The 27190-nt window shown below is 52.2% G+C and overlaps 1 protein-coding gene across 4 annotated transcripts in view; it reads left to right on the top strand.

Annotated features, from left to right (window-relative positions):
- CRHR2 (corticotropin releasing hormone receptor 2) overlaps positions 1-20133 on the top strand; it is a 34972-nt gene extending 14839 nt beyond the window's left edge. The window contains exons 3-13 of one of the 4 annotated variants that reach the window (XM_011972206.1): positions 4577-4662; positions 6241-6350; positions 6693-6810; positions 9033-9186; positions 9660-9720; positions 11253-11325; positions 16055-16140; positions 16355-16490; positions 16986-17027; positions 17260-17370; positions 18460-20133. In XM_011972206.1, the coding sequence (XP_011827596.1) occupies positions 4577-4662; positions 6241-6350; positions 6693-6810; positions 9033-9186; positions 9660-9720; positions 11253-11325; positions 16055-16140; positions 16355-16490; positions 16986-17027; positions 17260-17328 (935 nt within the window). In that variant the 3' untranslated portion in view covers positions 17329-17370; positions 18460-20133. The remainder of the gene's footprint in view (positions 1-4576; positions 4663-6240; positions 6351-6692; positions 6811-9032; positions 9187-9659; positions 9721-11252; positions 11326-16054; positions 16141-16354; positions 16491-16985; positions 17028-17259; positions 17371-18459) is intronic. The other 3 variants (XM_011972205.1, XM_011972203.1, XM_011972204.1) reach the window with 3 other exon arrangements.
- Positions 20134-27190: the final 7057 nt, after the last annotated feature.

A 27190-nucleotide genomic window follows, 5' to 3' on the forward strand; every position in this document is an offset into this window, starting at 1 on the left:
ACCACTACTACTACTAGTACTATCTCTTCTTTTTCTCCTCCTCCTCCTCTTCATCCTCCTTCTTCTTCTATAATCATCATCACAGGGTCTCACTCTATCACCCAGACTGGAGTGCAGTGGCACAATCTCAGCTCACTGCAACCTCTGCCTCCCAGGCTCAAGCAATCCTCTCACTTCAGCCTTCTGAGTAGCTGGGACTATAGGCACACACCACCACGCCTGGTTTTTTTTTTTTTTAGAGAGAGAGATGGAGTTTCATCATGTTGCTCAGACTGGTTTCAAACTCCCAGGCTCAAGCAATTCACCCACCTTGGTCTCCCAAAATGTTGGGATTACAGGCATAAGCCACCATATCCAGCCTTTCCCTCACTTGCTGTACTTTTCTTTTCAAAAAGCCAATGACCCCATTGCTGTGCCTCACCACAGTCCCATTCACTCTTTTCCCCATGCCTACCCCTGTCCCTTGTACTCCTTTCCCCAAAACTACCACCAAAAATAGCCCCTCATGGTCCTTGTCTCCTATGGTCCATGTCTCTCCAGACGGTATCAGAGATAGAAGTGCCAACCATTTGAAGGTGATGTCAGGGTGCTTGGAGTTGTCACAGTAGCTTGGGGATGCTAACTGGCATTTAGTAGACTGGGGAGTCTCACATAACATATAATTGATACACCTGAGATGCCAAACATCATAGAGAATCGATTTACTGTAGTTTTTCTAAGAGGCAAAACTGAGACTAAGAGGGAAGGGACTTAGTCATGGTCACCTAGCTATCCAGAGACAAAACTACAGCTAGAATACAGGCTCTCATGTCCTAGCCAGGCTTCAGGACCACCCCAGGTAACTGCCTGAACTGGGAACTCTTTGCAAAGTGTCAGCATCTGAAACCCCCATTGTAATGGGGGTTTTTGGCAGGCCTCGGCCACTCTGAGCATGGAAACCAGGCCTCCCAGACTACAGAGTCCTGCAAGAGAAGACCCTGCCTGCATCATTCAGACCCTACTGCCCCTGGAAGCCCACACTCCACATCATCAGCATTGATCCTCAGCAGGGGCACCTGTGTTGCTATGGTAATGGGCACCCACCTCTCTGCATCCAGCCCCACAATTTGAGCCTTGCCATCTGCCCTCAGAGTGCGTGCCCATCCATCTATGGTTTCCAGGGGGTGGAGGGGATCCTTTCCGTCTTACTCTCTCCTGTCCAAGGCTGTGCCTGAGGGCCCAGTGCCCTCATTAGCTACAGCAGACAGCTCCTCCGAAGAGTGGGGCACATCTGTCCTCCAGTCCTTTGATACCCAGTGTCTATAGCCAGAAGCTTATCTGCAGGCAGGGCTGGGCTGCCAGAGAGGGAAGTCCCCTCCCACTACTGCATCCTACCTGCTTTCCCAGGGGTCAGCAGGTCTGAGTCAATTCTGTTCAGCCCACATTTCCTCAGTGGCTCTGTCCTGAGGGAGATCTGGTGGCTCCAATATGGCTTCTACTTACTTGTCTGTTCCCAAGGAGCTCAAGTCCAGTACCAAAGAAAAGAATGATTAGGTCCAAAGATGTGAAATTCATAGTGAATTATGGCAAATGCACTAAAACAGAATTTGTGTTTTTCAAACTATGGATTGTGATGCAAGAGTGGACTGTGGAGTCAATTTAGTGGGTCATGATCAGCGTTTGTGTGTGAAATGAATAGAAGGCATTAGAATAGGCTGGATAGGAAAATAGTACAGTTGTGCTCAAGCTAAATCTTGGTTTTTGAAACTGGATTCTGTGTGTGTGTGTGTGTGTGTGTGTGTACTGGATTATAATATAAAATGTATGTGTTATTGTGGTTCAAGGGCAATAAAGTGGAAAAACTACGTTACAAGGGAAGGGATAGAGGGGGAAACAAAGAAAGGATTGCTTCAGACCTAGGGGTGTTGGGGATGGCTCCATGCAGGAGGTGGCATTTGAGAGTGGGTTAAAGGTGGGTAGGAGTTCATCCGTGAGCAGTAGGTAAGAAGGAGGAGGTGCTTTAAGAGGTGGATCCACACAAAGAGGGTATGTGCCAAGCCTGTTTGTGCCATTGCCAGTGGCCATGCAGAATGCTGGAGATGGGTCAGGGCAGCTAGGCTGGGACCTGTGTATCAAGGGCCTTGACTATCATGCTAAGAAATTAGACTTTATTCTTGAGAGCAATAAACAGCCACTGATGGCTTTTAAGCAGGAATCAACATGGTCAAGGTGGCAAGAGAAGAAGCAGGGAAGTGAGAGAGGAGGCCGTTGTGGCAGTCCAGGCAAGAAGACTAGAGAGCAGATGGAGGGATGGGCAGGAGGGGAGTGAACTCTGGAAAAAGAAAAGGAGGAGAAAGAATCCATGGAACTTGGAACCCCATGGACATTGGTGTGAGGGAGAGGAAAGGTCTCTGATTTGCAGCATTTCTATCCTGACCCCCTCCCACCTGCAAGTCCACCCCACTATCAGTGCCACCACAGGATATCATATTTGGGAAACAAGTGTTCCGAGGCCCCATCCTCAGGGAGCCCCCACACTGATCAGAGTGACCAGACTCACTCACCTGGACAGCTCAGGGCTGGTCATCGGGCAAGGTTTGGAGTGTGGGGCTCAGGTGGTCAGGACTGGAGGTGCTCGGGAGAGAGAGCTATAGAGTGAAAGCAATCAAGGTCTTCCTGAAGGAAGGGGCCTAGCATTGAGCTTCAGGAAAGCTAGATAGTATTTATGAACACATAGAAGATAAATTTTTCTGCCCTTTGAAACACAGACAGGATTCTGGTCTGCCTCACCTCACATAGACTGTTCAGAGACACTGTAAACCCCCATCAGGGAGGGACTGTTCATTTCACAAAAGAACTTACCCTCCTTACACGCTTACTTTTTTAGTTCGGTGACATTACCATCAACGACCCTCACAAGTTGAGGTAGCCTCTCCCTTTCATGAGCATGAATGTTGGTAAGAAAAGATGGTTCTAGGTATCCAATTCAGAGCCCACCTGGGGAGTTGGGCACCATGGCTAGGGGTGGGGAGCAGGCTTCCTCTTCCTGGGAGTCAGAATCAGCATCAGACCAGGGCATTCCCTGACTCACTTGGCAGGGGGAGGGCAGGGCCCTGCCAGGGATGGGCCTTGGCCCAGGAGGAAGGAATAGGCCAGTCATGACCCTGGGTTTGAAGAATGGATGAGCTCCAGGCACCAAACTAAAAAACAATTAAGCTAATAGAATCTTCCCCATTGATTTTGCTCTTCGGCAAGTGCTCTTTCCCAATTCCATTGCTTCAAACTCATCGGGCTCAACGGAAGTGGGTTTTTAAGTAAACTTAATTATTTCAGAACACACTGCTTCCAAAAACAACCTAAAGTTCCCCCTCCAGCTCTGCAACTCTGTGATCTGCGAGCTATTTATTTTAATTAGCTTTACATTGTATATCTAACATATGCTAAAAAGAAAAATTCACAGACAACTGCCCATTAGTCAGAGAGATGAACCCTGGTACAAATCACCCCCAAACAATGGAACATTCAGCATTTGTAACCCACCCGGGAGGTCAGAAACACACTAGTGAGGAAGGCAGAGCAGAGGCAGACTTGGAGAGCTCCAGGCCTTCTCAGGTGGGAGGGCTTCCTCCTGATTGGAGCTGGCGTATGGAGGGGGTGTCTTAGGAGCCAGACCTTGACAGTTGGAGCTGAGATAGAAAGAAAGGCAAATGTGAGCATTTTTCAACTTTCCTACCATCCCCCTTGACAAAACCTGCACTTGTGTGCACAGGACAATGCTCCTTGAAACGTCTTTTCACACATCGTATTCCAACTTGAATACAGAGGCTGGTTCTTGAACGTTGAGAGACATCACATGGTGGCCTCCCAGGCAGCAGCGGCCCAAGAGCACCGGCCCAGCCCTGAGTCCCCAGCATTCACTCATTCCTGTTTGCCACTACTTGATATGGCCTAAAGGTTAAGAACAGAAGACCTGAAGCCAGAACTTCTGGGTTTGAATCCTCTTGTCATCTTTGTATCCTTGGCCAGCAGCTTAATCTCTTTGTGCCTCAGTTTCCTCCTCTCTGAAATGGGTTCATATTAATGCCTACTTCATGGGGTGGTTGTGGAGATTGAATGGACATGTGTATCCATAGCAGTTAGAAGAGGACCTGGCACATGGGAAACACATGCTATGTAAATGGTAGCTATTATTAAAATGGAAATGCTGATATTGGTGAAGTATGGATCTCAAATATAAAACAATTGAGATGAGGATGTAAATTATGTGGCATGCTGAAAGCAGTGAATCTTCAGGCACAACCCACTGCTCACAATTGGATTCTGTTTTGAAGCAAATGAACAAAATGGAAGCGTACAAAGTGCTAGTCAAAGATTGTATCTAAAATGGGTTTTAGCATGCCTTTAGCAATCTTGTAAGATGAGTCTTTTGTGCTATTTTCACATAAGTGGCTTACATGTAAACTTTCAGATGCACATTGTATTTCCTGCCCTAGGAGAGCTGAGGTGTGTTTACCTTATCCTGTGGGCACTAGGGAGCCAGGGAGGGCTCTTGAGGAGGGGAGTGACCTGACTCTTGGCAGTTGGCATTTTTTTGTAGGGAATGCCTATCGGGAATGCTTGGAGAATGGGACGTGGGCCTCAAAGATCAACTACTCACAGTGTGAGCCCATTTTGGATGACAAGGTGAGTGGCCCTCACCTGCTGCGACCCCAGGCCTCACACACGTATTAGGACTCAGGTTGAACACAGAGGATCCCAAGGAGGGCAGACCAATCCTTGTGTCACCCAGCCACTCCCTTCTGTACCTCCTGCCCCTGCCCCCAGTGTCCTGCCCTGTGCTCAGTGACACTGTAGAGGAGTAGAGAAGGGGGACATGGAGTCCTACCTTCCAGAGAGCTTGGGCTGCTAGAGGATACAGCCAAGGTGGCATGTGACACAAAAAGGGAATGACCATGTAATCAATGCTCCCAACATCTTAGACGCTGTGTGGCTGCACACCTTCCTCTCCCTCTGGGCCTCAGTTTCCCAATCTGACATTCTGATTCTGTGACTCCCCATGGAAACAAATGCAGCCCCACAAGGGCTGTCCCCATGGGAAGCTGGGTCCTGCTCTGCCTCTCCTGCTCCAGCTCTTGCTCTGGAATTCAATTCGGTGCTGCTGAGGCACCGAACTCCTCTCCTTGAGGCTGCACCTCATTCCTGACCTAAAAGGATACATCTCAGCTCTGTCCCCTCCTCATTACCCAGCACAGTCCTCAGTGGGGCTGGGACTTTTCCCCAAATGAAGTCCAAATTGAGAGGGAAGAACATTCACCCACCCTGAGAAAGTCATTCTGCAAAATGTGAGCCACAGGGGTTCTGCAGGGAGGCCACTCAACGGGCAGGGAGGCCTCCAGCCCTCAGTTCTCACCTCCACTCTTTCTGCCCCTCCAGCAGTGGAGAATCAACACAGGGGGTGGGTAGGGTGGAGGGGTGGCTCTCCCTGGCAGGAAGGAGTATTTCATCACTGACTTTGTTTCAAATTGCCAACACTTGGTGATAATTAAAAGTCAACTGACTTTTATTCAGTTTGAATAAAATTTCTAAATTCTCTATAGACAGTGCACCCTCTCGTGTGGTCTCCAGGGCAGAGTAATCTCAATGCACCCCACCCCAGGCCTCCCATAGGCCATTGCTTCTGAGGTAGGATGGCAGGTTGGCCCCATTGTACAGACATCAAAACTGAGGTCCAGAAATAAAAATCAACCCACCCTCAGTCACTCAGCCAGCTGGGATCTGGGCTGAGACTAAACTCAGGAGAAGCATTCTAGAGTCTGGAATTTTTAAAAAGAATCTGTACCCATACCTCTCAAAATGTGCCCCCAAAAATGCATGTTGGTGCCCGGCACAGTGGCATATGTCTGTAGTCCCAGCTACTTGAGAGGCTGAAGTGGGAGGATTGCTTCAGGCCTGCAGATCAAGGCTGCAGTGCACTATGATTACACCTGTGAATAGCCACTGGACCCCAGCCTGAGCAACAGACTGATACCCCATCTCTAAAAAAATAAAAATAAATGCATGTTGGAAGGCCTGACCACAGCCACTTATCACAAGAGCCACCCAGGGCCAACAGGAACGAACTCTAAGAGCCAGGCATGGCAACGACAGCTGGAGCACTTCTGCCCCCAAGGTCAGGACACAGAGGTGGCCATGGCTGGAGTACCCAGCCCCACCCTCACATGCCCATGCCCCCGTCTGCCCTGCCCATGTCTGTCTGTCCAGCAGAGGAAGTACGACCTGCACTACCGCGTCGCCCTTGTCGTCAACTACCTGGGCCACTGCGTATCTGTGGCAGCCCTGGTGGCTGCCTTCCTGCTTTTCCTGGCCCTGCGGTGAGTCCACCCTTCCGCCTTGCTTTCTCCTCCTCCCTCCTCCTACAGTACCCCCTTCACCTCTCCCAGACATTCTCACCTCCATTCTGGGGTCCAGCAGATAAAAGGGCCAGTGAAGAAAGGGGGGTTTGGGCGGGGTGCCAGGGCATAGATCACCAGCAGGCATGTGGGGTGCAGAGTGGGAGCTGGACTCAGAGGCCTCACTGTGGCCACCGTGGGTGGGAAGTGGCTCCTAGTGCAGCCCTGCCCTCATCCTAGGCTGAGTCTCTACCTGGCCTCAGGGCGAACCCAGTCCCAGTTGACCCCTGACCCCGGCTGACCCCTGACCTGCACCTCCCACAGGAGCATCCGCTGTCTGCGGAATGTGATTCACTGGAACCTCATCACCACCTTTATCCTGCGAAATGTCATGTGGTTCCTGCTGCAGCTCATCGACCATGAAGTGCACGAGAGCAATGAGGTCACTGCTCGGGGAGACTTGGGGCTAGACCTGGGGGACTCTGGGCTCTGGGGGCACCCATCTCTCTGTCTGCTGTCTGTTTAGACCCCTCCTTTGACAGGAAACTCACTACCTATCAAAGCAGCCCTCTTCTTCTTGGGCAGCTTTTACTCTTACAAGCTCTTCCTAATGTTGAGCTTCTGCAACTCTACCCCATTCTTGCTGCCACTCTGAGAACAGATCCTCTGTACTCTCTCCAGGCTCTGAGACAGACCCCTTGGAGATTTGCACACAGAGACTGATGTTCACCAGTTCCCCCCTACTCTCAGCTGGTGACACCTGACTTTCTGGCTGCTCCTTGGCTGACCCATGGCCAGAATGCTGTCATCTGGGCTGTGGCTCAGGTGCAAAACCATACCTGAGCTCGCCTCCACCCTAGCCATTGTCCCACCAGAGCTGGGCTGGGAGGAGCAGGAAGCTGCCAGGCTGGAAGCTTCACAAAGCTGACTCCAGACACATTTACCCTAGTCCACTCCTTATATTGTGGATTCAGATGTCCTCAAAGACCTCTTTGAGAAAAAGAGGCTAGAACTAACCTCTGTTGAGCTTTCTCTGAATCCCAATGAGACTAGCAGGGATCATTTTCCCCATTACATAGACATGGAAACTGAGACTCACAGAGGTTGAGTGACTAGCCAAGGTCACATGCAGTGATGATACCTCTACATAAGGGGCTATCCCACATGCTAACTGTCCACCCTGGATTTCTGTCCATTGCTGTGTACTGTATCCAAGCCATTGTAAAAGTATAGACTAGTTTTGGGCCATCGCAGAGCCCTGTGGCACACCATTAGAGACTTCTCAGTACATTTCCTTTGGGTGGCCTGTGCCTTAGCAGACACCAGCCTGGTATGATCCTTAACATGGTCCCACAAAGAACCTTGCCTCAGAACCAAATAGGCTCACTCAAGTTGAGGGCGCCTTCCAGCTCCCACGTGGGCTAATGCTAATAGAACATCATCAACCATAGAGGAAAAGTACGGTTGGGAGGAGGGGCTCGGTAACTTCCCACCTCAGCAGGACTTTCTCAGGAAAAAAGGAGACAGACCTCCACAGGAGGCTGTGCAGGGAAGCCCAGAAGACAGCCACGGGGACTGGGCAGCCAAGCCCAGAAGCAGCCAGCAGCTCAGGACAGGAGGGTTATCTAAGAACCGGGGCTGTCAGAGCCAGAAGCAGAGCCCCTGACACACAGGTCCCCGGACCTTGAGCTGGCTCCATCATTCCCCATGTCCCAGCCTTGGCTCTCAGGGTGCCCTGGGGATGAGCATGTGGGGAAGATGACCAGGTGGGGGTCTGTTGAGAGGAGCTCTGGCGTGGAAGCCCAAGGCCTAGATCCTGGCCCTGCTGTGGCCCACTGTGTGGCTCTAGAGGGGCGGGGGCTTCCCCTCCCTATTTCCTTTGGGAAGGTAACCTTTGTGCTTGGGGAAGGTAGCCTTGCTCAGAGGGACAGGGACAAATTCCCCTCTGCTGGGAAGGCACAGAACCACAGCAGGCACAACCACAGCCACAACACAGCTACCCTCGTGCCTGTCTTTGTTATCCTCTGTCTCCTTCAGCCACCCTGGAAGGCAATGTTACTTTTTGAGGTTCAGAGAGGTGCAGTGACTTGCCAGGAGCCGTGTACTTTGCAAGTTTCCCTCCAGAGCCAGTAATGATTGTGCCAAGTCCAGAAGTTCCCAAACCCAGAGTCTTTGGAGTATCCCCTCCTTGGCCGCAGCCCCACTTCATACACCCTTGACTCACTTTACTCACTTTTTTTTTCATTTTTTTCTAAATGAAATTCCATAACCCATCCCTAAAAGGAAGCAGATCTGACTTGCTATGGATTGAAAATGACTCAAAAAAACTAAAATGAAAATACAACAAGGTGGTTGAATTCCAGCCTCTGTCTACAGAAAGCTCAGAGCCAGACTCTCCCTCTCTTTACTAGAAAGAAAAATTAGAGTTAGAGAGAAGTTAAAAAAGCACACTGGCCCCAGTGGAGAATGGCACCTTAACTTAATCTGAAAGAGTGAAAGAGCACTGGAGAAGGATGAGGCTTTTCAGAGTGAGATTCACTGGTATTTGATGGCATATTCACAAACCCCCTTTGGGAAGCCCTGTGTCTTGTTGCCCTGCCTGGGGATGTGTATGTCCTGCCTGGGCCCTGAGCAACCTCCTGACAGCCTGTGCCCTGCACACAGGTCTGGTGCCGCTGCATCACCACCATCTTCAACTACTTCGTGGTGACCAACTTCTTCTGGATGTTTGTGGAAGGCTGCTACCTGCACACGGCCATCGTCATGACCTACTCCACCGAGCGCCTGCGCAAGTGGCTCTTCCTCTTCATCGGATGGTGTGAGGGTCCCGGGGACAGCAGGGCCTAGGTGGGGGGAGGACTTCTCACCAGGCCATTTCCCTTCGTCTTGGGTCCAAGGACCAGAGTCCGGCCCTGCCCTCCACCCCCAGCCCAGTCCCGCGGATGCAGCTACTTCCCTCCATGCTGGTGAGGAACAAGCAAAGGATCCCTCCAAAGGATATTCCTCAAATAGCTCTTCTCCCCCTGCCAGGAAGGACCTGTCCAAGGCCTTTGTCTCTGGCTCAGAAACTGGCTGGCTCTACTCTATCACAAAGTCACGCATCCCTGCTTGGAGAGAGGGGCGGGGGCATGGGCCAGGGGTCAAGGGACAGGGCACCCCTGGGGTTATGGGTAACCTGCTGTTGGAAGAGTAAAAACATGGTCCCAGCCCCATTGTGGTCCACCATGATATGTCCTACAAGAAGCTCCCTGTCCATCGGTCCCCTGCAGCCCAAGTCTGTCCTTCTCTCAGGCATCCCCTGTCCCATCATCATCGCCTGGGCCATCAGCAAGCTCTACTATGAGAATGAACAGTAAGTGGATGGGCCAGCCATGGGGGCTCATGGGGAAGGGTGTGGGGTGTTAGGAAAGGTCAGCCTTGGGCTCTGGCCAAGCCGTGGAGCAGGAGTTGTAGCCACACTTAGACAGATTCACTGTCCTGTTGTCCTTAAATTGAAAAAAATAGCCCTGCACTCAGAGGTACTCATGTAGTAGGGCTCAAGGAACTTTGCTGAATTAAGTTAGGAATCATGGTTCCTTGCAGTGTCTCCCCGGCCCCTCCCCGCACCCCACCTCCGTGCCACGCACGCCCCCTTTGGTCTTTGTAAGACCTCCTCAGACTTGGATGTGGCAGCTCTGGCCCGGGGTATGTGGAAGGGGCCAAGGCCGCACATGGCATCCAGAGCTGTCCATGAGCATTTAAAGAGTCCATGAGCATTTAACAGAGATTTTTTTTTTTTTTCCTGAAGTCCCAGTCTATGCCTGGGTGCAGTGTCCCATCCTGAGGTTCTCCCTATGCCACAGGTTGTGATATGCTGAGCCACAGCCCAAATGACAGCAGCTCTGGCCATGGGTCAGCCAGGGAGCAGCCAGGAAGTCGAGTGTCATCAGCTGAGAGCAGTGGGGACTGGGGAACATCACCCTGTATGCAAATCTCCGAGGGGTCTGTCTCAGAGCCTGGAGAGAGCAGAGGGGATCTGTCCTCAGAGTGGGGACAAGAATGGGGTAGGGTTCCAGGAACTCAACATTAGGAAGAGCTTGTAAGAGTAAAAGCTGCCCAAGAAGAAGAGGGCTGCCTTGGTAGGTGGTGAGCTTCCTGTCAAAGGAGGGACCCAAGCAGAGACCAGAAACCCTGGAAGACAGGGAGAATCCTATCTGCGGCAGGTCTGCACTGGATGACCTCCAAGATTTCAGAGGGCTGAATTCCCCAAAGTTGATGGCCCCTCCCTGTGGTCCAGCAGTTGCTGGCCGACCCAGACCCTAAAGCCTTTCTCCTGACCAGCATCCCCAGAGAATGAACTAAGCCTCTGGCAGCCAGTGAGGCCAGCCAGACAGCAGCTCCCTTCACTGGGTGAACAAGTGTTGGCGCAAAGACACAAAATCCCAGGCTGGAGGTAGGAAGACTCCACTTCCACATCTGCTGCTTTGTGTGGCCGAGTGAGGGCCTGGCACACAGAACAGCGGGTTTCAAGCAATATGGGAACAGGTGGCCTAACGCAATTGGCCGTGGACCAGCAAGGGGGAGCCCAGCTCTCCCTGTGCCTCCTGCATGCCCAGTCCTGTGCCTAACAGGCTGCAATGGGGCAGGCGAGAGAGGAGGAGCAAGAGACCCATGACCTGTCCTCAGTCTGGCTGGCGAGATTAGACCCACCGTGTAGAGCAAAAGACAGCCTGGGTGGGTGAGGGTGGTCAGTGGAGCTGGTATTTCCACCAGGGCTTTCTGGGAAGGGTCAGTCCTGGAGGCTAGGTCTCAGGAAGGGTAAAGCTGGAGGACCCTGGGCCCAAGTCTGGGGGATTCCCTCAGTTCCAGCTCAGCAGGCCCCCTAAAGCCACCCCATCTTCACAGGTGCTGGTTTGGCAAGGAGCCTGGTGACCTGGTGGACTACATCTACCAAGGCCCTATCATTCTCGTGCTCCTGGTAGGTCCTCAGTGGTGTCTGGGATGGGGCTGGGTGACAGGAGGACAGCGGAGGGTCCACCCAGGCAGAGACAGTGGCAAAGATGTGGCATGGGTGGCCCTGCGCACCAACTCTATATGCCACCCCATACCCTGTCCGTGCCACCCTATGCCCCAGCACCACCCAGCCTTCCCTTCCTCACGCTCGATGCCCTGGCGCAGCCCCGCACCACACTGGTGACCTCAGGGCTCTTTCTCTGGGAGGAGAAAGGATCTAATGGGTAGACTTCCTGTGCCTTCCTGGTCTGACACTGTACAATGCTGAGACAGCCAGGTGAGCAGGCAGCTGGTGACAACAGAAAAGTGTGCGGACTTCTGTTCATTCCAGACCTACGTTCCCCTTGGCACCCAGCGACCCTCTCTGGGTCCAGCCCACCGCCCCCAGCCTGGAGTGGAGAATACTGGGATGAAGCGTAATGAGCAATTGTTCCTTGTCCAGCTCCCCGCCCTTTGCCAAATGTATTTGCATCTAAGGTATAATTGCCACACATCTTTAATCCACAAAGAGCTTTAATTAAGGGAGAGTTTAAGTAGAGGCTGCATTCTGCAAAAGGAACCCATTATATATCATACCTTTAAAAAAAAAAAAAAGAGAGAGAGAGAGAAAGAAAGAAAGAAAGACATACATAAAAGCCCCGTAAGAAATTGGCATTTACGTAAGACTTATTTCAGGCTCAGTAATTTCAGGCTCCTGTATGTACCGGCTTCCTTAAAGGGCCACAGTTCCTTCTGGGAGACTCAACGAGAGTGCCATCTCCTCCTGCACACAGAAGGTGCCTGGTGGGGCTTTCTTTTGTCTACCTTGGAGACAATTATTATGTATCTCTTTTATTTTCTTACTCTCCTTTTTCTGTGACTTTGGGTTTCATTTGACCTCCATCTTTGGAGTGTCCTTGATATATGCGAACTGATGACGACTAGGAAGTTTTTTCACCCACTGCTGGAAATTTCACTGTCAGGGCTTGTTTCACTTCAGAGGCAGAAACCAGGTTTTGTCAGCAGCTAGTAGGATTGTCCTTGGACTCCCAGCTGCGGTGAGTCACTCACCCCTCAGTGTGAACAGAAACCCCATGAGATCCATTTCTTCCCAACCAGCTGCCAAGGGCCATCCTGGAGGAATAAGGCTTTTGATGAGCTTGGGATGGAGCCAAGGAAGGCTGGCCTGGATGGGGGACCAATGGTGGCAGAGAGTGAGCCCCAGCTGTAAAGATGTTGGCCAGGTGGTGAGGAAATGCCAAGAGAAAAGGAGGCGAGGAATGCAAGAGCTCAGTGTCAAGACCCAGCTCCCTTCCAGACCCCTTCTTTGGCTCCACCCCAGCGTCTGTGCTCATAAGCCCTTTCCTTCTTTCCTTTGGGCCCAGCTCTTTGCATCAACAGGGGCTTCCAGATTCCAAGCTGAGCCCTTCCAGAAGCTCTATCTACATTATTTCCAACCCTTGCACGCTCAAGTCTTAAAAGAAATAGGGTTATGCTCTCCATTTTACAGATGAAGAAGCCGAGAGAGATGAATTGGCTTGCCCAAGGTCACCACTAATAGCTAGCACAGCTGAGGCTCAAAGACAGGTCTCCTGCTTTGTCCCCACCATCTGCCTGCTGTCCTCAAGGTTGGACACGTGCTTGGTGTTCCTGCCATCCTTACACTCCCCAGCAGTTCACAGCTGCATTTCTGCTGCTAAGAGATACTCACTTATTTCTGGTTCTGAGAAGTGAATCAGGTGGTTGAGCTTGCAGGAAGCCTGACTTCTTGCTGGTGTTATCACTGTTGGGGTCATGGGAAAGGATTGGCAGTCACTAGGCCAGACACAGGTCTTAGTGCTCTCTGTGAGTATTGTGCTAATCTTCTAAGGCAGGCTCTGTGGTTAGCCCCCTTGGGGGTAGACAAGGCAGCAGGAACTCATGAGGTTAAGCAACTTGCCCAAGGCCACACAACTGCAAACTGGGACAGTCAAAATTTGAGCCATGAGACTAGGACTTGGTGCTTCAGTTCATGTGTGGGCCGGGGCGGGGGAGCTTATCTTCAGTTCTTAGCCCATCCTCCATTTCTCCAGGCCTTTCTGACACCTTAGGAAAGGTGTCATCTCCCCCACCCCAACCCCTCCAGGCCCCCAGCTAGGCCACAAGCCCTCTGCAAGCAGGGGCTCTGACTGCCTGTCCACTTCCCCATCGCTGATGCCTGGCTCAGAGGCTGACACGTGGTCCATTGAGTCATTGAATGAATGAACAATTAAATAAAACCAGAAACAGGCTGAACAAGGGCAGGGTACAATAGACAGTTCTTACTAAAGAACTGGAGTGTGTTTTTAGGGGGAGGTGGAGTTCAAGAATGGAAAGTTGGAGAGCTCAGTGTGGGCAGGTGACCAGAAGGCTCCCTGGAGAGAGAGGAAGGTGCCTGTGGTGGTGTGAAGTGGGAGGCTGGGAAACAGGCTCAAAGGAAAGAAGGATTTTCAGGTTACATAGACCCAAGCTGAGATGAGTGGGGCCACATAACTAAATGCCTGCCAAGTGTAAGGATGAGGACAAGGCCTTGTCTCCCAGATGCTCCACACTCGACCCTGTCCCTGACCTTGTCTCAGCACAAGAAACAGGGCCCTATAGCCAAGAGGTGCTCAAGAACCACTTGTTTACTGAATAGATGGATGGGTAGATGGGTAAAATAGTGGTTGGACAATTGAATAAATTGGTTGCTAGGTAGATGGATGGATAGATGGATGGGCCAGTGGATGGGCAGATAAAACAGTAGATGGATAACTGAATGGATTGGTTATTGGGTAGGTGGATGAATGGGTAGATGGATGGGTGCGTGGATGGATAGATAAAAGAGTAGGTGGATAATTGAATGAATTGGTTGTTGGCTAGGTGGATGGATGGAAGGAAGGAAAGAAGGAATGATGGATAGATGGATGGATGGATGGATGGATGGATGGATGGATGGATGGATGGATGGATGGATGGATGGATGGATAAAAGTAGGTGGGTAATTGAATGAATTGGTTGGTAGGTAAGTGGATGGATGGATGGATAGATGAATAAAAATGGGTGGATAATTGAACTGATTAGTGGGTTGATGGATGTCCAAAGATTAATACTAAATTCAAGAAAATGTGGCAGAAACGAGAGTATGTTTTGATTCCAACAGTTTCTACTCTCAGGGAAGTCAGGAAGAATCAGAAAAGGTCAAATACTTTGCATTACTTGTATGAGAAAATTAGGATTCACTTATATGTTAAGGTGACTTGTGTCTCATGATCCAGGGGAATATGCTGGAGACCCAGGAGCTGGAAATTAGGTGAGCCTTAGGAGAAAGCTGGGGGTATCAGGTCATGGCAGCCCTGCTGAAGGCTTTCCACCCCCAGCCTTCCCTGGACCCCCCAGGCCATACCACTATGTGGTAAGAGAGCAACAGGCAGTAGCTGAGGTGGGGTGTGAGCTCTCCCTGCCTCTAGGGCTACCCGAAAGCTTGTGGGGAGCATCCAGAGGCTACAGGGTTGACAGTTTCAGGATATCTGCCTGGATCCTGTGTCCCTCCTCTCCCAGCCAGGATTCAGAACTTGGGAGGGTTAGAAGGGCCCAGCCCAAGCTTAAGAACCAATGGATTTTCTAGACAGATCCTCAGAGGGGTGTGTGTGTGTGTGTGTGTGAGTGGGTGTGCACACACGAGCCAGCAGACACCCGTGGACTAACATGTGTCTCCTTCTGGCCCATGAGCACTTTGTCAGGAAACAGCTCCACTGTGTCAGGCCGACACACACTCCTTGCCTGCCTACCTACGCTCGGAGGCAGGTGAAAAGAAACACAGATGTGCCTGGGCCCCAGATCCATGCTCACGCATGCACACACTCTGTGAGGCAAACCCACTTGCACAAGGGCTTAAAGGATAGACCCACACACCCACATCGCAGCTTCCAGGGGACAACACAGTCACAGTCACAGCCGACACAGATGAACAGACACTCGCAGGCCCACGGGGACCCACACCCAGCAGGGAGCGACTGGGGGGCCACACAGGCCAGTTCCAGGTCCAGGGGCTGGGTGGGGAGGCTCTGGTGCTAAGGGAAAACTCAGAATGAAGATAAATGAGGCCCTTCCTGGGGCCTCAGAGCCAGCCCTGCAGCCCATCCATCTTCCCTGTCTAGGGTGCCTACGAAGGCTCTGGAGTTCCTGGGCACAGGGGGATGCTGGCAGATTAATCACTCATTCAGCAACTGAGTTCTTAATCCCTCCATCTGGCCTTGTCTGCCCCACCAGGGCAGTGCTGTCCTCAGTCAGAAGGACCTCAGGCTGACCTAGAGCCAGTGACAGTGCAAGGGACTCGGAGAGCCCCTCAGTCAACAAGTAGGGACAGAGACAGGAAGGGGCTTCCGTAGGGTCCCTATGCGGGGGAGAGGGTTGGGGGCTTTCTGAGCCTCAGAGGGCATGTCTCGTGCTCTCGGTCACGACCCACAGAGGCTGCCGCCTTTCCTCCTCAAGCCCGAGCTGGAGACGCAGGCCCTGGAAAATGGGCTGTCTCCCCATCCTGGCGAGGGAGGAGCACAGGCCTTGGGATGCTGGCAGGTGCTAGGGGGACAGGTAGGATAGGTGTGTACATGGGACGTGGGTTTCCAGGGGACTGCGGGGAAGGGGGCTGCCTCTCAGCTCATCTCAAACACGTGCTCCTTGCTTTTCCCTCTTTCCCATGCCCGCCCTCCCTCCAGATCAATTTCATATTTCTGTTCAACATCGTCAGGATCCTAATGACAAAGTTACGCGCGTCCACCACATCCGAGACAATCCAGTACAGGTATGTGAGGGGGTGCCTTGACCCCGCAGTGGGGAGAGGATGAGGTCATCAGGCTGTCCCCCTGCTTCCTGGCAGAGCCCTCTGCTCCAGGCCTCACCCAGGGAGCTCACTCAAGCTCCCGGAAGAAACACAGCCACAGTGTCTCCTGCCATCCCACCAGGTGAGGCCCTGTCTGCCGCATGGGCTCAGACCTATGTCCACCTCTTGCCCCCAGGAAGGCGGTGAAGGCCACCCTGGTGCTCCTGCCCCTCCTGGGCATCACCTACATACTCTTCTTTGTCAATCCCGGGGAGGACGACCTGTCGCAGATCGTGTTCATCTATTTCAACTCCTTCCTGCAGTCGTTCCAGGTGGGGCCCATGACCAGATGGGGGCCCCACAGTGAGCTTCCTGAGGCTGCTCTGGCAGCCATGCCCTCATTAAGATGGTCCCACGGGACTGGCACACCCGTGGCTCAGTTACATCCACAGAGTTAGAAGCCTGTACATGCTCAGCCTGAGCCTGGCCCGTCATCCCCACGCAGCCTGCATCTGGGTCCTATCAGCCTGCATCTACTGTCCCAGCACCTGTTCTGAGGATGCAGGCAGCCCGGCCAAATGCCCTGGGACAGGTCACACGATATTGAGGAGACTGGAGTCTGCCTGGCTCCAGGCCTGTGACCACTGCTCACTCACAGCGGACCGTGGAATATCTGCACCTTAAGGCTAGGACCCCACCCAGCTCAGACTCCAGGGGTTCCTGGGTCAGAGCCTTCCCCCCACCATCCTGTCCCCAATGCCACCCCTCCAGGCAGAGCAGTTCTGCAGGCAGGTCACTGATCACTCCCTTCTTTCCTTCCTCTCCAGGGTTTCTTCGTGTCTGTCTTCTACTGCTTCTTCAATGGAGAGGTATGAGGCCAGGTCTGCGGGGGCGCCTGGGATATCCAGGTCCTCAGATCCCACTCCAGGGTAGCTCCAGTGGTGCTGCCCAGCCTTGCAGGAGTCCCAGGGAGGGGAAGGCTTGAGATACCACCTGGCTTTAGGGGAACAGGAATCCTCCTCGCAGGGGCTGGAGCCAGTTTAGAAGGTCAACTATGCAGCCCCGAAATAACATGCCAGTGCTCCACACATGCACTCAGAGAGCTGGATGAGCAGGGAAGCCCAGGCTGCAGGGCCTCATGGAAGAGAGAAGCCAGAGCAAAGGCAGTGACAGGAGGAAGCTTCCAGAAAGAGATGTGTATCATGCAATCAGGTCTGTATGGACTCAGGGAGCAGAAGAGAGACCAGCACATTCCCCCCTACCTGCCACAGAAAAGCCCACACAGCGAGAGCAGGCTCTGGGGAGTCAGGCGGCCGTGAAGCTTGGCACCAACCTTGAGGCCCAGAGCCCCAGTGCAGCTGACGCAGGGGAGAAGCGCACTGGCACCTGGGCTGGGGTGAATGAGAACATACAGCAAAGACGAAACACAGCCCCCGGGGCCCGGGAGCTTCTGAACACTCCAGAGGAATGCACTTGCCTGTCTTGGCGCAGGGCACTGGCAAGGTGTCTCTGCAGACCTGTGTCTCTGTGGATGAAAGCACATTCCACTTGCAGAGTCCATCAGTAGAGGCGGGTCCTGTGATCTGGATGAAAAGAAGAGAGGGGGCCAGTAAGGCAAACAAACAAAGGATGTTTATGGAGCATTTATTCTGTTCGAACCATGTACAAGCTAGGATGTGAGGGACACCATCCAATTTCTAGAAAAATTCTTCAATTGCCAAACAAATGAAGCTTAAATGGCCCTGGGTACAGCCAAGTTTAGAAATGACCAGGACGGACAGCTTTCACTTTCAGGCATTAAACACCATGGTTAGTCAGGCAGGGGAGTCTAGCAGGAGCTAGAGAAGGTGAGGGCTGCAGAGGGGACGGTCTCCGGGAGGGAGGAAGAGGCGCTCCAGGTATGAACTGGACACACACCACCAATGCCCTGCAGGAGCAGGGGCCCAAGAGGGCTGAGGGGGCCAAGTCTCCAAGCTGCGCTCTCTGGTCCCAAGATGCTAATTTTGAGGGGGCAGAGTGAGTCAGGGAAGGGAAGGCAGTGTGTGCAGAGGAAACTGGATGATCTGGGAGGACAGTGTGGAGTAAAGGAGGTGTGGCGTCAGGCTTCTCCAGGAGAAGGATAAGGAAGGGGCCCCTGGAGAGAGGCAACAGGGTCAGAGAAGGACCTCGGTTTTGGAAGCAGGCAATTCCTTGGCATGAGGGTGGCAGTCGACCCATGAGAGCAGAGAGCAGGGAAGGAAACTGTCCCAGAAGCCCAGGGTTGGTCCCTGGGAGCTGGCTGAGCCTCTGCCTTCTCCACAGGTGCGCTCGGCTGTGAGGAAGAGGTGGCACCGCTGGCAGGACCATCACTCCCTTCGAGTCCCCGTGGCCCGGGCCATGTCCATCCCTACATCACCCACACGGATCAGCTTCCACAGCATCAAGCAGACGGCCGCCGTGTGACCCCTCGGTCGCCCACCTATGCAGTTCCCCCGTCCTTCACTTTCTTCCTCTGGGTTCTCCTTGCTGGGCAGGCTCTGGTGGGGCAGGAAATGGGAGGGGAGAGACCAGCTCTCCAGCTTGGCAGGAAAGAAGGGGTGCGGCAGCCAAGGGGGACTCCAAGGGACAGGGACCAGTGGGGGCTGCCAGGTTCAGTGCGAGAGGGAGCAGAGGGAATTCACGGGACCCCCTGAGAAGAGCCGGTCAAATGTCTGCAGGCATTTGCCCATCCCAGCCTCTCTGGCCAGAGCCTCACTGTAGAGAGGGAACTGAGGCCCAGAGCAGACAAGGGCCTGTCCAACACACGCAGCTATTTATAGTGGCAGACACGGGGCTCCCCTGCCCTACTCACGGTGCCAGCAGTCAGGTGACGGTGTGGCCCTGCGCCAGCCCTTGGCCGCCACACTCGCTGGTGCCCCTGCAGCTGGGTGCGGTATGCCAACTGGAGCAAAGGATCAGTTTGGCTGCCTTATCCCAGGCGCTGTCACCTAGAGAGGCTCACTTGTGCCCCACCCTTGTTCCTCTGTCCACTCCCCAGCCATCCTCCCGCCTCAGGGGCTCCATGAAGGATGCGGGCTTCCAGGCCTGGCTTCCTCTCTTGGGAGACCCCTTCTCTGCCTATTCCGCAGATTAGGGAATCGAGGAAGACGCCATCAGGGCAGCCCCATTCTTAGGTCAACCAGTTGCATCGTGCGGGGCAAAACGAGGAGCAGAGGCATGGAGGATGGAGGCATGGGATGGGAATAGCGGAAACCAACTATGTCTTCGGTGATTGAAACTCACACCCCATTGCCCTTCACCCTCCAGCCTCCCCTTCAGAAACATCTCTGCTCTCTGTGAAATAAACCATGCCTCTTGGAAATGGCCTCCCCTCAGGTCAAGTCACCCAGGCATCCAAAGAGTGGTGTGGGCCAAGGATTGTGGCTGGGTCTGAGGGGCCACATCCATCTTCCTTAGTGGACTCGGGCCCTGGCCTCAGGCCAGTTCTCTCTCTCTCTGACCTCTGGTAGGTTTGGAGTCTTTATAGTCAAAGCACCTGCAGGCAGGTCTGTCCCTTATCACTCCAACCAGGCTAATACCTGGCCCCAGCCCCCAACCAAGGGCAGTTTGGTTCAGCCTGGAGGAGGTGTGCAGCTCATCCAGCAAGCCAGGGCCTGTCCCAAAGGCCAAGGCTCTGGAATTTGGTGGGAAGGGTAGACAAGGCCCCTCAGTCGACCACCGGGGCAGCTTCCGGGCTTGGCTTCCGTCCCTATGTCCCTGCAGCGGAGCCACAGGAGTCAGGGAGGGAGAAGCATCAGGCCATTGCTTCTAAAAGGAACCAATGCTCTAGGTACCCCTACAAAAATAAATTTTGAAAAACCATGTATTCCATCTTGCACATTTTTAAGTTGACATGTAGTATTTTTTACTTAAGCTTTAAAACCTTCAAAGGTGTGATTTCTGTCATTTTGTAAATATTTACATCTTTAAATAAAACTGCTGCAACACTTTAAAATATATCAAATGAATTCTGAACACCACAGTGATTTAACACCCACCCTCATCTATTTTAAAAACACCTGACCCAGCTCTTCTTCTTCCTTTTTTTTTTTTTTTTTTTGAGACAGGGTCTCACTCTGTCACCCAGGCTAGGGTGCAGTGGCAAGACCTCAGCTCACTGCAACCTCCGCTTCCCAGGCTCAGGTGATCTTCCCAACTCAGCCACCCGAATAGCTGGGACTATAGGCATGCACCACCATGCTGGGCTAATTTTTGTATTTTTTTGGTAGAGACAGGGTCTCATCATGTTGCTCAGGCTGGCCAGCTCTGCTTTAATTGTGGGAAATGTGACATTGTTTCCTTCCTCTTTAATGTGTAGCTTCATTCCATGGCCCTATAGAATTTTACACTAATGCATTACTTTTATGGCTCAAAGTGTTTTATTGCTCACTTTGTCATACTTCTCTGCCCCACAATATATGTATGAATTAAAATTAAGATATTTCATTTTCTATGACCAAAGGTTCAAGGGTTTTTACAATAATCTTCTGGGTTGAATTATTACAATTATTTTTTGATATAAAATATAGTAAACCGCTGATTAAAACAACATAGATACCTAAAGTTTTTATAAGTAACTAGCTAAACCTAAAGAGGAAAATTTACTGAAAACACAGCTTAATGAAATGGATAGGAAGTTAATGGCTCATGAATCTCTAGGTGAATATTTATTGCTAGAATAAATCGGGACTCAGCATCAATTCTTTTCCTTTTTAACCGTTTATAGTGGGCTGTCCTGAGAAACGTGTTCAATTCAGGAGATGATCTGGCACTGCCAGTCAGTTCTCTATCCTCCTGCTGAGAGGTACAGTCAAAACTGCACGGTGATCTACCACCAAAATGACCTATCAGCTGGCTGTTTAATTAATGTCCTTTCAATTTGGTTGGAAAAGATGAACTGAACATTATCTGACTTGCAGTAGGCTTTGGGTGCCCATGTCATCAGCTCATTCCGTTTCTCACCACCAGCTGTGCGGGAGTGCACTGCAGGTTAAATGTGAGCCCTGCTTCTCTTGTCAAGAGGGCAGGGAGGTTGGGGCGCCCTGATTTTATTTTCTCAAGTGACAGAACTCAGAACTCAGGGTATCTTAGAAAGTCTTACTGCATACCCAGCGGCAGCATGATGGCCGCATCCGTTAGCATCATCGGGGCTCTTGCAGAGCAAGGAGCTGCAAATGGCTTGGCCCCCAAGAGGCCACTTGGAGATTTCTGTGGCCAGATGAGGCTGTGAGCAGGTGCTTATCAGAGCAGACGCTGCAGAACCTGGCACCAAGTCCCAGGCATTCATCACTGCTTCTTAATACAGCCCCCGGCTCATTATGCCAATTGTCCTTTGCTCCCTGGAGGGACCAAGGGCCTGTGATCCCTGCTGGGAGTCCAAGCCTGCCAAGGCCAACACCGAGAAAAGCATCAAAGTTGCTAACCTTTGTTCAGTAGGCACTTCGATAAGCTCTCTCTCCAGTTCAGAGGAGGCTCCTCCTTGGTCCCACCCCAGCCCTGAATCCCTCATTACTCGGTCTCCTGGTTATGGCTCCCACTGAGCTCTGCCCTTAAAATGCCAACAGAGCCATTAGGCCATCTCTCTGGGTCCCTACTTGTTAAGCTCGTTAGGCACCTGATCCTCAAGCCAAGCCAGTCCTCATTAGCATCTGCTCCGGCGCTGGCAGCACCTCGTGGAGCCGGCCTTCCTGGAAAGTGGCCTCATTAGCAGACTCTCCTCCAAAGCAGGCAGGTTCCAGCACCCAGATCCTAGGGTCCCTGTTTAACCCTTTCACCCACCCTGATTTACACAACTGGGGAAGACCTGAGCCAGCTGCAGGTCCTCACACAAGGCTCTTGGCCCCACTCCAAGAGAGAGGAACAGGCTCTGTCCTGACCCCAGCACAGCTCCAAGTCCCTGGGTCATCATCAAAGTGAAGCTGGAAAGTACCTGCTGAGGTAGAAGCTGGTAAATGACACACGGCAGCAGGAGGGGTGGGTGGTGGAGCATCTGTGGGGCAGGAGGTGAATGGCAGGGATGGCATTTCTCTCCCGGGTCCCCTGCTGAGAGGACCCATGGTGGAGGTGCTACCCAAAGGCCTGAAGCCTCAAGACCTGCAGGGGATGGCACTCACAGAAAGTCCCTCCAACGTACAGACTTTCCTAGAGACGGAGGCCAACAGTCCCGTGGCCACCGAGAGGGAGGCCCAGATGGAAATGACACAGGGGCAGGAACACAGAGAGACTTATAGGAACACACACAGAGACCCACAGAGGGAGGCACACGCACCTTCCTCCATCATTCCCCATTCACAGAATACCAGGGTGTGCCAGGTATGGAAGTAACAGAAAGACAAAGTTCCTGTTTCAAGAAACTCAAAATCTGGTTGAGAACAGCACAAGGAAAAGGCAGGCAAAAGACACATTGGCTCCCGCAGCCTGCGCCTGTCCTCAGCCCCCTGCCCTGTCCATCTCCTAGCCTACGCCCACAGTGGCCCCAAGCCAGCTGGCTTCTAGGCATGAGGACCTCAGCTGCCCTCCCCACTTCTTTCCCCTTCACCCCCATGCAGGCCCGGACATCCGGATGCCCCAGAAACAGAATAGGGAAAGAAAGCCCAGCTGTGCCGCTTGTGCTTTCCCCAGCATCTTCAGAGGGCCTGGGCAGGTGGGGGACGTGTGCTGATGCAGCTGGATGGGAAGGGGGCTGTCCTACGAGGGAAAGGTGAAGACTAGAAAATGGCACGCTCAGGAGAACGAAGTATCCCCCGCACATGTCATGGGGCATGGGGGCAGGCCTGGGGATGGGAGGCCCAAGGGGAGTTCTTTCCTAGAGTGACATTTCAGCCAGGGTCGGGGAGGGCTTGGCGGTAAACAGCTGTCCCTCAGGTGGAGTGGTGGGGGGTGGCCGAGAGCGTAGGAGGGACTTGAAGCAGGGGGACCCCTTCAGCCAGGGAGCCCGGCCCGCTGTTCTGAGAGCACGCCTGGAAGCAACCAGGTGGCATGTTGCACAGCAGGCTTCAGGAGTCGTGCTTGGTGGGGTCAGCCCCCGGGGGATTCTTACAGCAGGGGTGTGGGCCAGCAAAAAAAGACACATCCCTTGTCTTTTCTTTCCAACGCACACACATGTGCTATAGAAAGTGACAGCGACGCCGGGCGCGGTGGCTCATGCCTGTAATCCCAGCACCTTGGGAGGCCGTGATGGGCAGATCACCTGAGGTCAGGAGTTCGAGACCAGCCTGATCAACATGGTAAAAACCCCATATCTACTACAAATACAAAAATTAGCCAGGTGTGGTGGCACGCGTCTGTAATCCCAGGTATTTGGGAGGCTGAGGCAAGAGAATCGCTTGAACCCTGGAGGCGGAGGTTGCAGTGAGCTGAGATCACACCACTGCACTCCAGCCTAGGGGACAGAGTGGGGTTCGGTCTCAAAAAAAAAAAAAAAAAGGAAAAGAAAGAAAGAAAACATGTGAATCTAGTCATCAATATGCCCAGGATGGCTTCCAGGCTCTGCCTTGAAGGTGCCACTAATTTTCCTGAGGGGGCTATGCCACTTAGACATGTTAATTAGCAGGAGGAATGGGCAGAGGGCATCACTGCCCTGTGTTGACTGAGTTTCTGCCAGATTTTCCTCTTAGGGATTTGTTTGTTTAGGCCTCGAGGCCCTCCCACACAGCGCTGTAGCAGGCCTCCCTCGTCACAGAACCATCACCCGGCAAATCCTATGCATTAGTCGGAAGTGTCCCCTCTGGGGGCTCCTTCAGCAGTCTCCGCAGACTCCACTGCTGGGCTGGTCATTCCAGGGGGCATGTGCTGTTTCTTAGGCCCGCAGCAAGAGTTCTGCACTCAAGAGAAACCCTAGAAACATTCATTAAATAAACCAGCCTTTCCTATTTGTTCCACCCAGAGCTGGTTAACCTACAAGAATGACCAAAGGCACAAAGAAGTCCCAGAGATCTGTTGGCTTTGCACAGTGGGAGAAATCTGTCTGTGGCTCCATACACTACCCTTACTAGAGCCCAGAGGCCAGTCCCAGACAGAGGGCATCACCTCTTCTCTACTGCACATGAGTGACAGCAGATGGGAGCGGGAGGGCCTCCGTCACACCCTGCAGACTCTCCTGCAGTTGTCTCCAGATTAACCTCACCCCAAGGGGCCCCAGGCCTCAATGGCTCTCGACTTCCCACTGGCAGAGGACGCAGGCTGCCCTTCAGCAGTTCCGCAGTTCCCTAAGCTGGGATGAGACATGGTTTGCCCCCGTTAGTCCAGGATGATTCCTGTGACCTGGTGTAATTAATAGCATACCTTTCACTCTCATGAGTCCTAGTCTGGACAATAAATTATATGATCACTCTACTTAAACCCCACATTTGTCTGTGTACACAGCAGGGTCCACAGACGCTGCTTGGATAAATGAATGATGAAAGCTAGATCCATAGGAAATTCTGCACGTTAGCTACTGCACTTTGGAAAGGAGAACCTGAGTAGAAGGGATTTTCCGAGGTGACGTCCTGAGTTCCGTCTCAGTGTCTGCTTGGTGGACAAATGATTGAGCAGGGGCAAGTAGGAGCTAATGATTCCAGTTTCAGAAAAAAACTGTCCTTCAGCTTCTGCTGTGAATACGACAAAGTAATTAATTGTGCTTCTTAATTAGCTCTGTAGAGTACCACATAAGGCCCCCTCTAGCCCTCTAAGGCCCAATCAAGATAAACAATAAAGCATCACGAACCCCACAGAGGCCCCTCCGCCCAGGAAGGTGGAGAAATCCTAAGACTCATTATTTCTTCCTTCAATCCCAGTTCTAGTCCGGTGTTCTCTGACGAAGGCCAGTGGGGGGCCCATGAGCCATCGTGCAGCCACCTCTTTTCCCTGTGCTTCCTGCTTGGCCCAAATGCTGTACCTGCAATTACAAGGGAATCCATACTCCCTCTGGCCATTCAGGGACTTTCCACATGTGCTCCATGGAGGCCCCCAATTCCTAAACAAATTAACACCCCAGCCTGGTGTCTCCAGATCCATCTCATCCTTCAGTTTGAAAGATTCTGGGCCACCCCCTCCCCCTTCATTGCAGACTTGAATGTGAAGGTCTTTGCATCTGAAGAAATGAGGTGCCAATGCTGGTGGGGTTCCCCATAAAGGAGCTCCATCTGGAAAGAGGCCCCCAGGACCTGCAATCAGACCTGGACTTCATTTGGGCAGCTGACCCCCTGGAGACAGGATAGATCCATTCCCCTAGAAAAACACAGATGGGTATAAATAGAGCATGACATCTCTACAGAAATCCTTGAAGGAACTACAGACCCAAGTTTATAAGCTCCTAACATCAAGATAAAATTAAAACACTCTAATTTGGCTAGCAAGAATTCCCTAAGTTGGTGGTGCTCAGGCCTGGCTGTGTTTTAGATGCCCCACCCCAGGCCCCCTGAAACACATGTTGGGAGGCATGGACCCACATGTGAGCAGGCTGCAGGAGTGCTCACGAGGCCCTGCGCTCGCCGTGACTCCCACGGGACCCACCTCCCCACTGCATGGGGCGATGTCACCTTTCGGGGCCCAGGGCCAAGCCTCCTCAGTGGCCACTCTCGCTGTATGTGAGGTTAGACCTCATCGTCAGGTCGTGAAGGGTTCGAAGGCAGGGCCACATCTGGTCCAACCCCGAATTGCCAATACCAGTTACCCAGTGTTACTGTTCCTTTCAGGATGCCTCAACCAGCCCAGGAACTCCTGTCTCTAAAAGACCTTAAAGTCTCACAGTTTCTCTGCATGGAACCTCTTCTCAGAGTCCACCAGTGTTATAAAGATTTTTAAATTTACTTTTATTTTAGTGATAATCTTTAAAAATGCTTACCAGTTACCTCTCTTTCAGTGTCAAATGGAAGATGGTCTTACAGTAAGTATACAACGTTAGCTAAAATTTCTCAAAATGGGGACTCCTGGTGTACTACAGAGGCTTTGGAGGTCTTGTTTCCTTTAAAAAGGGAACCACTTCTACTAAGTTTGGAAACCTGCCTTCGTGCCCAAGCATTCAGTGGCTGCAGGCCTTTTGCAGAGTACAGACGTGGGGCTTGAGCCAAGGGATGAGTTGAGTGTGAGAGTAGCCATTTCTAAGTAAGCCAATTTTTATACCAAAATACGGAATGTAGAACTGCCCTGCAGGGAAAGATTCATTCGTTCATTAAGTCATTCATATATTGACTGAGGACTTACTAAGTGCTAGGCACTTCCCCAGGCACTGAGGATACAGCCAAGAACGAAACAGACCCAAATCCTTGTCCTCGTGGAACTTTCATTCTAATGGGGAGACCAAAAATTAAACAAAATAAAAAAGTAAAATACTTGTAAAGTGTTTAGTGCTCAAGAGGAAAAAGAAAACAAGGAAGGTGATTATGAAAGGGATGTGTCTGAATGTGGGGGTTGTAGGGGGGATGCAGAGCATGTTGAAACTTCAGATGAAGCAGCTGAGGAAGGCCTGAGGCGACTACTGAATGACATCCAGAGATGAGGGAGTGGTTGTGGGAACCTCATCTTTGGAGGAAGCACTGCGGACAGACAGAATATCACTGAGTACTAAGGTCCTGTCCTGGGCATGCTGGGGTCACTGGAAAAGGGCCAGCATGGGGGGTGGTTGGCAGGGGAGTGGGTGTAGATCCACATGTTATTCTTGCAGGACAAGAAAAGCTGGACTGGCAAGGTGGCTCATACCTGTAATCACAGCACTTTGGGAGGCTGAGGTGGGTGGATCACCTGAGGTCAGGAGTTCAAGACCAGCCTGGCCAACATGGTGAAACCCCATCTCTACTAAAAACACAAAAATTAGCCGGAGGCAGTGGCAGGCACCTGTAATCCTAGCTACTCGGGAGGTTGAGGCAGGAGAATTGCTTGAACCAGGGAGGCGGAGGTTGCAGTGAGCTGAAATTGCGCCACTGAGCTCCAGCCTGGGCAACAGAGCAAGACTCCATCTGAAAGAAAGAAAAAGAAAGAAAGAACAGGCCGGGCGCGGTGGCTCAAGCCTGTAATCCCAGCACTTTGGGAGGCC

Source organism: Mandrillus leucophaeus, unplaced genomic scaffold, assembly GCF_000951045.1.
Source record: "Mandrillus leucophaeus isolate KB7577 unplaced genomic scaffold, Mleu.le_1.0 Scaffold128, whole genome shotgun sequence".
Taxonomy (NCBI): Eukaryota; Metazoa; Chordata; class Mammalia; order Primates; family Cercopithecidae; genus Mandrillus; species Mandrillus leucophaeus.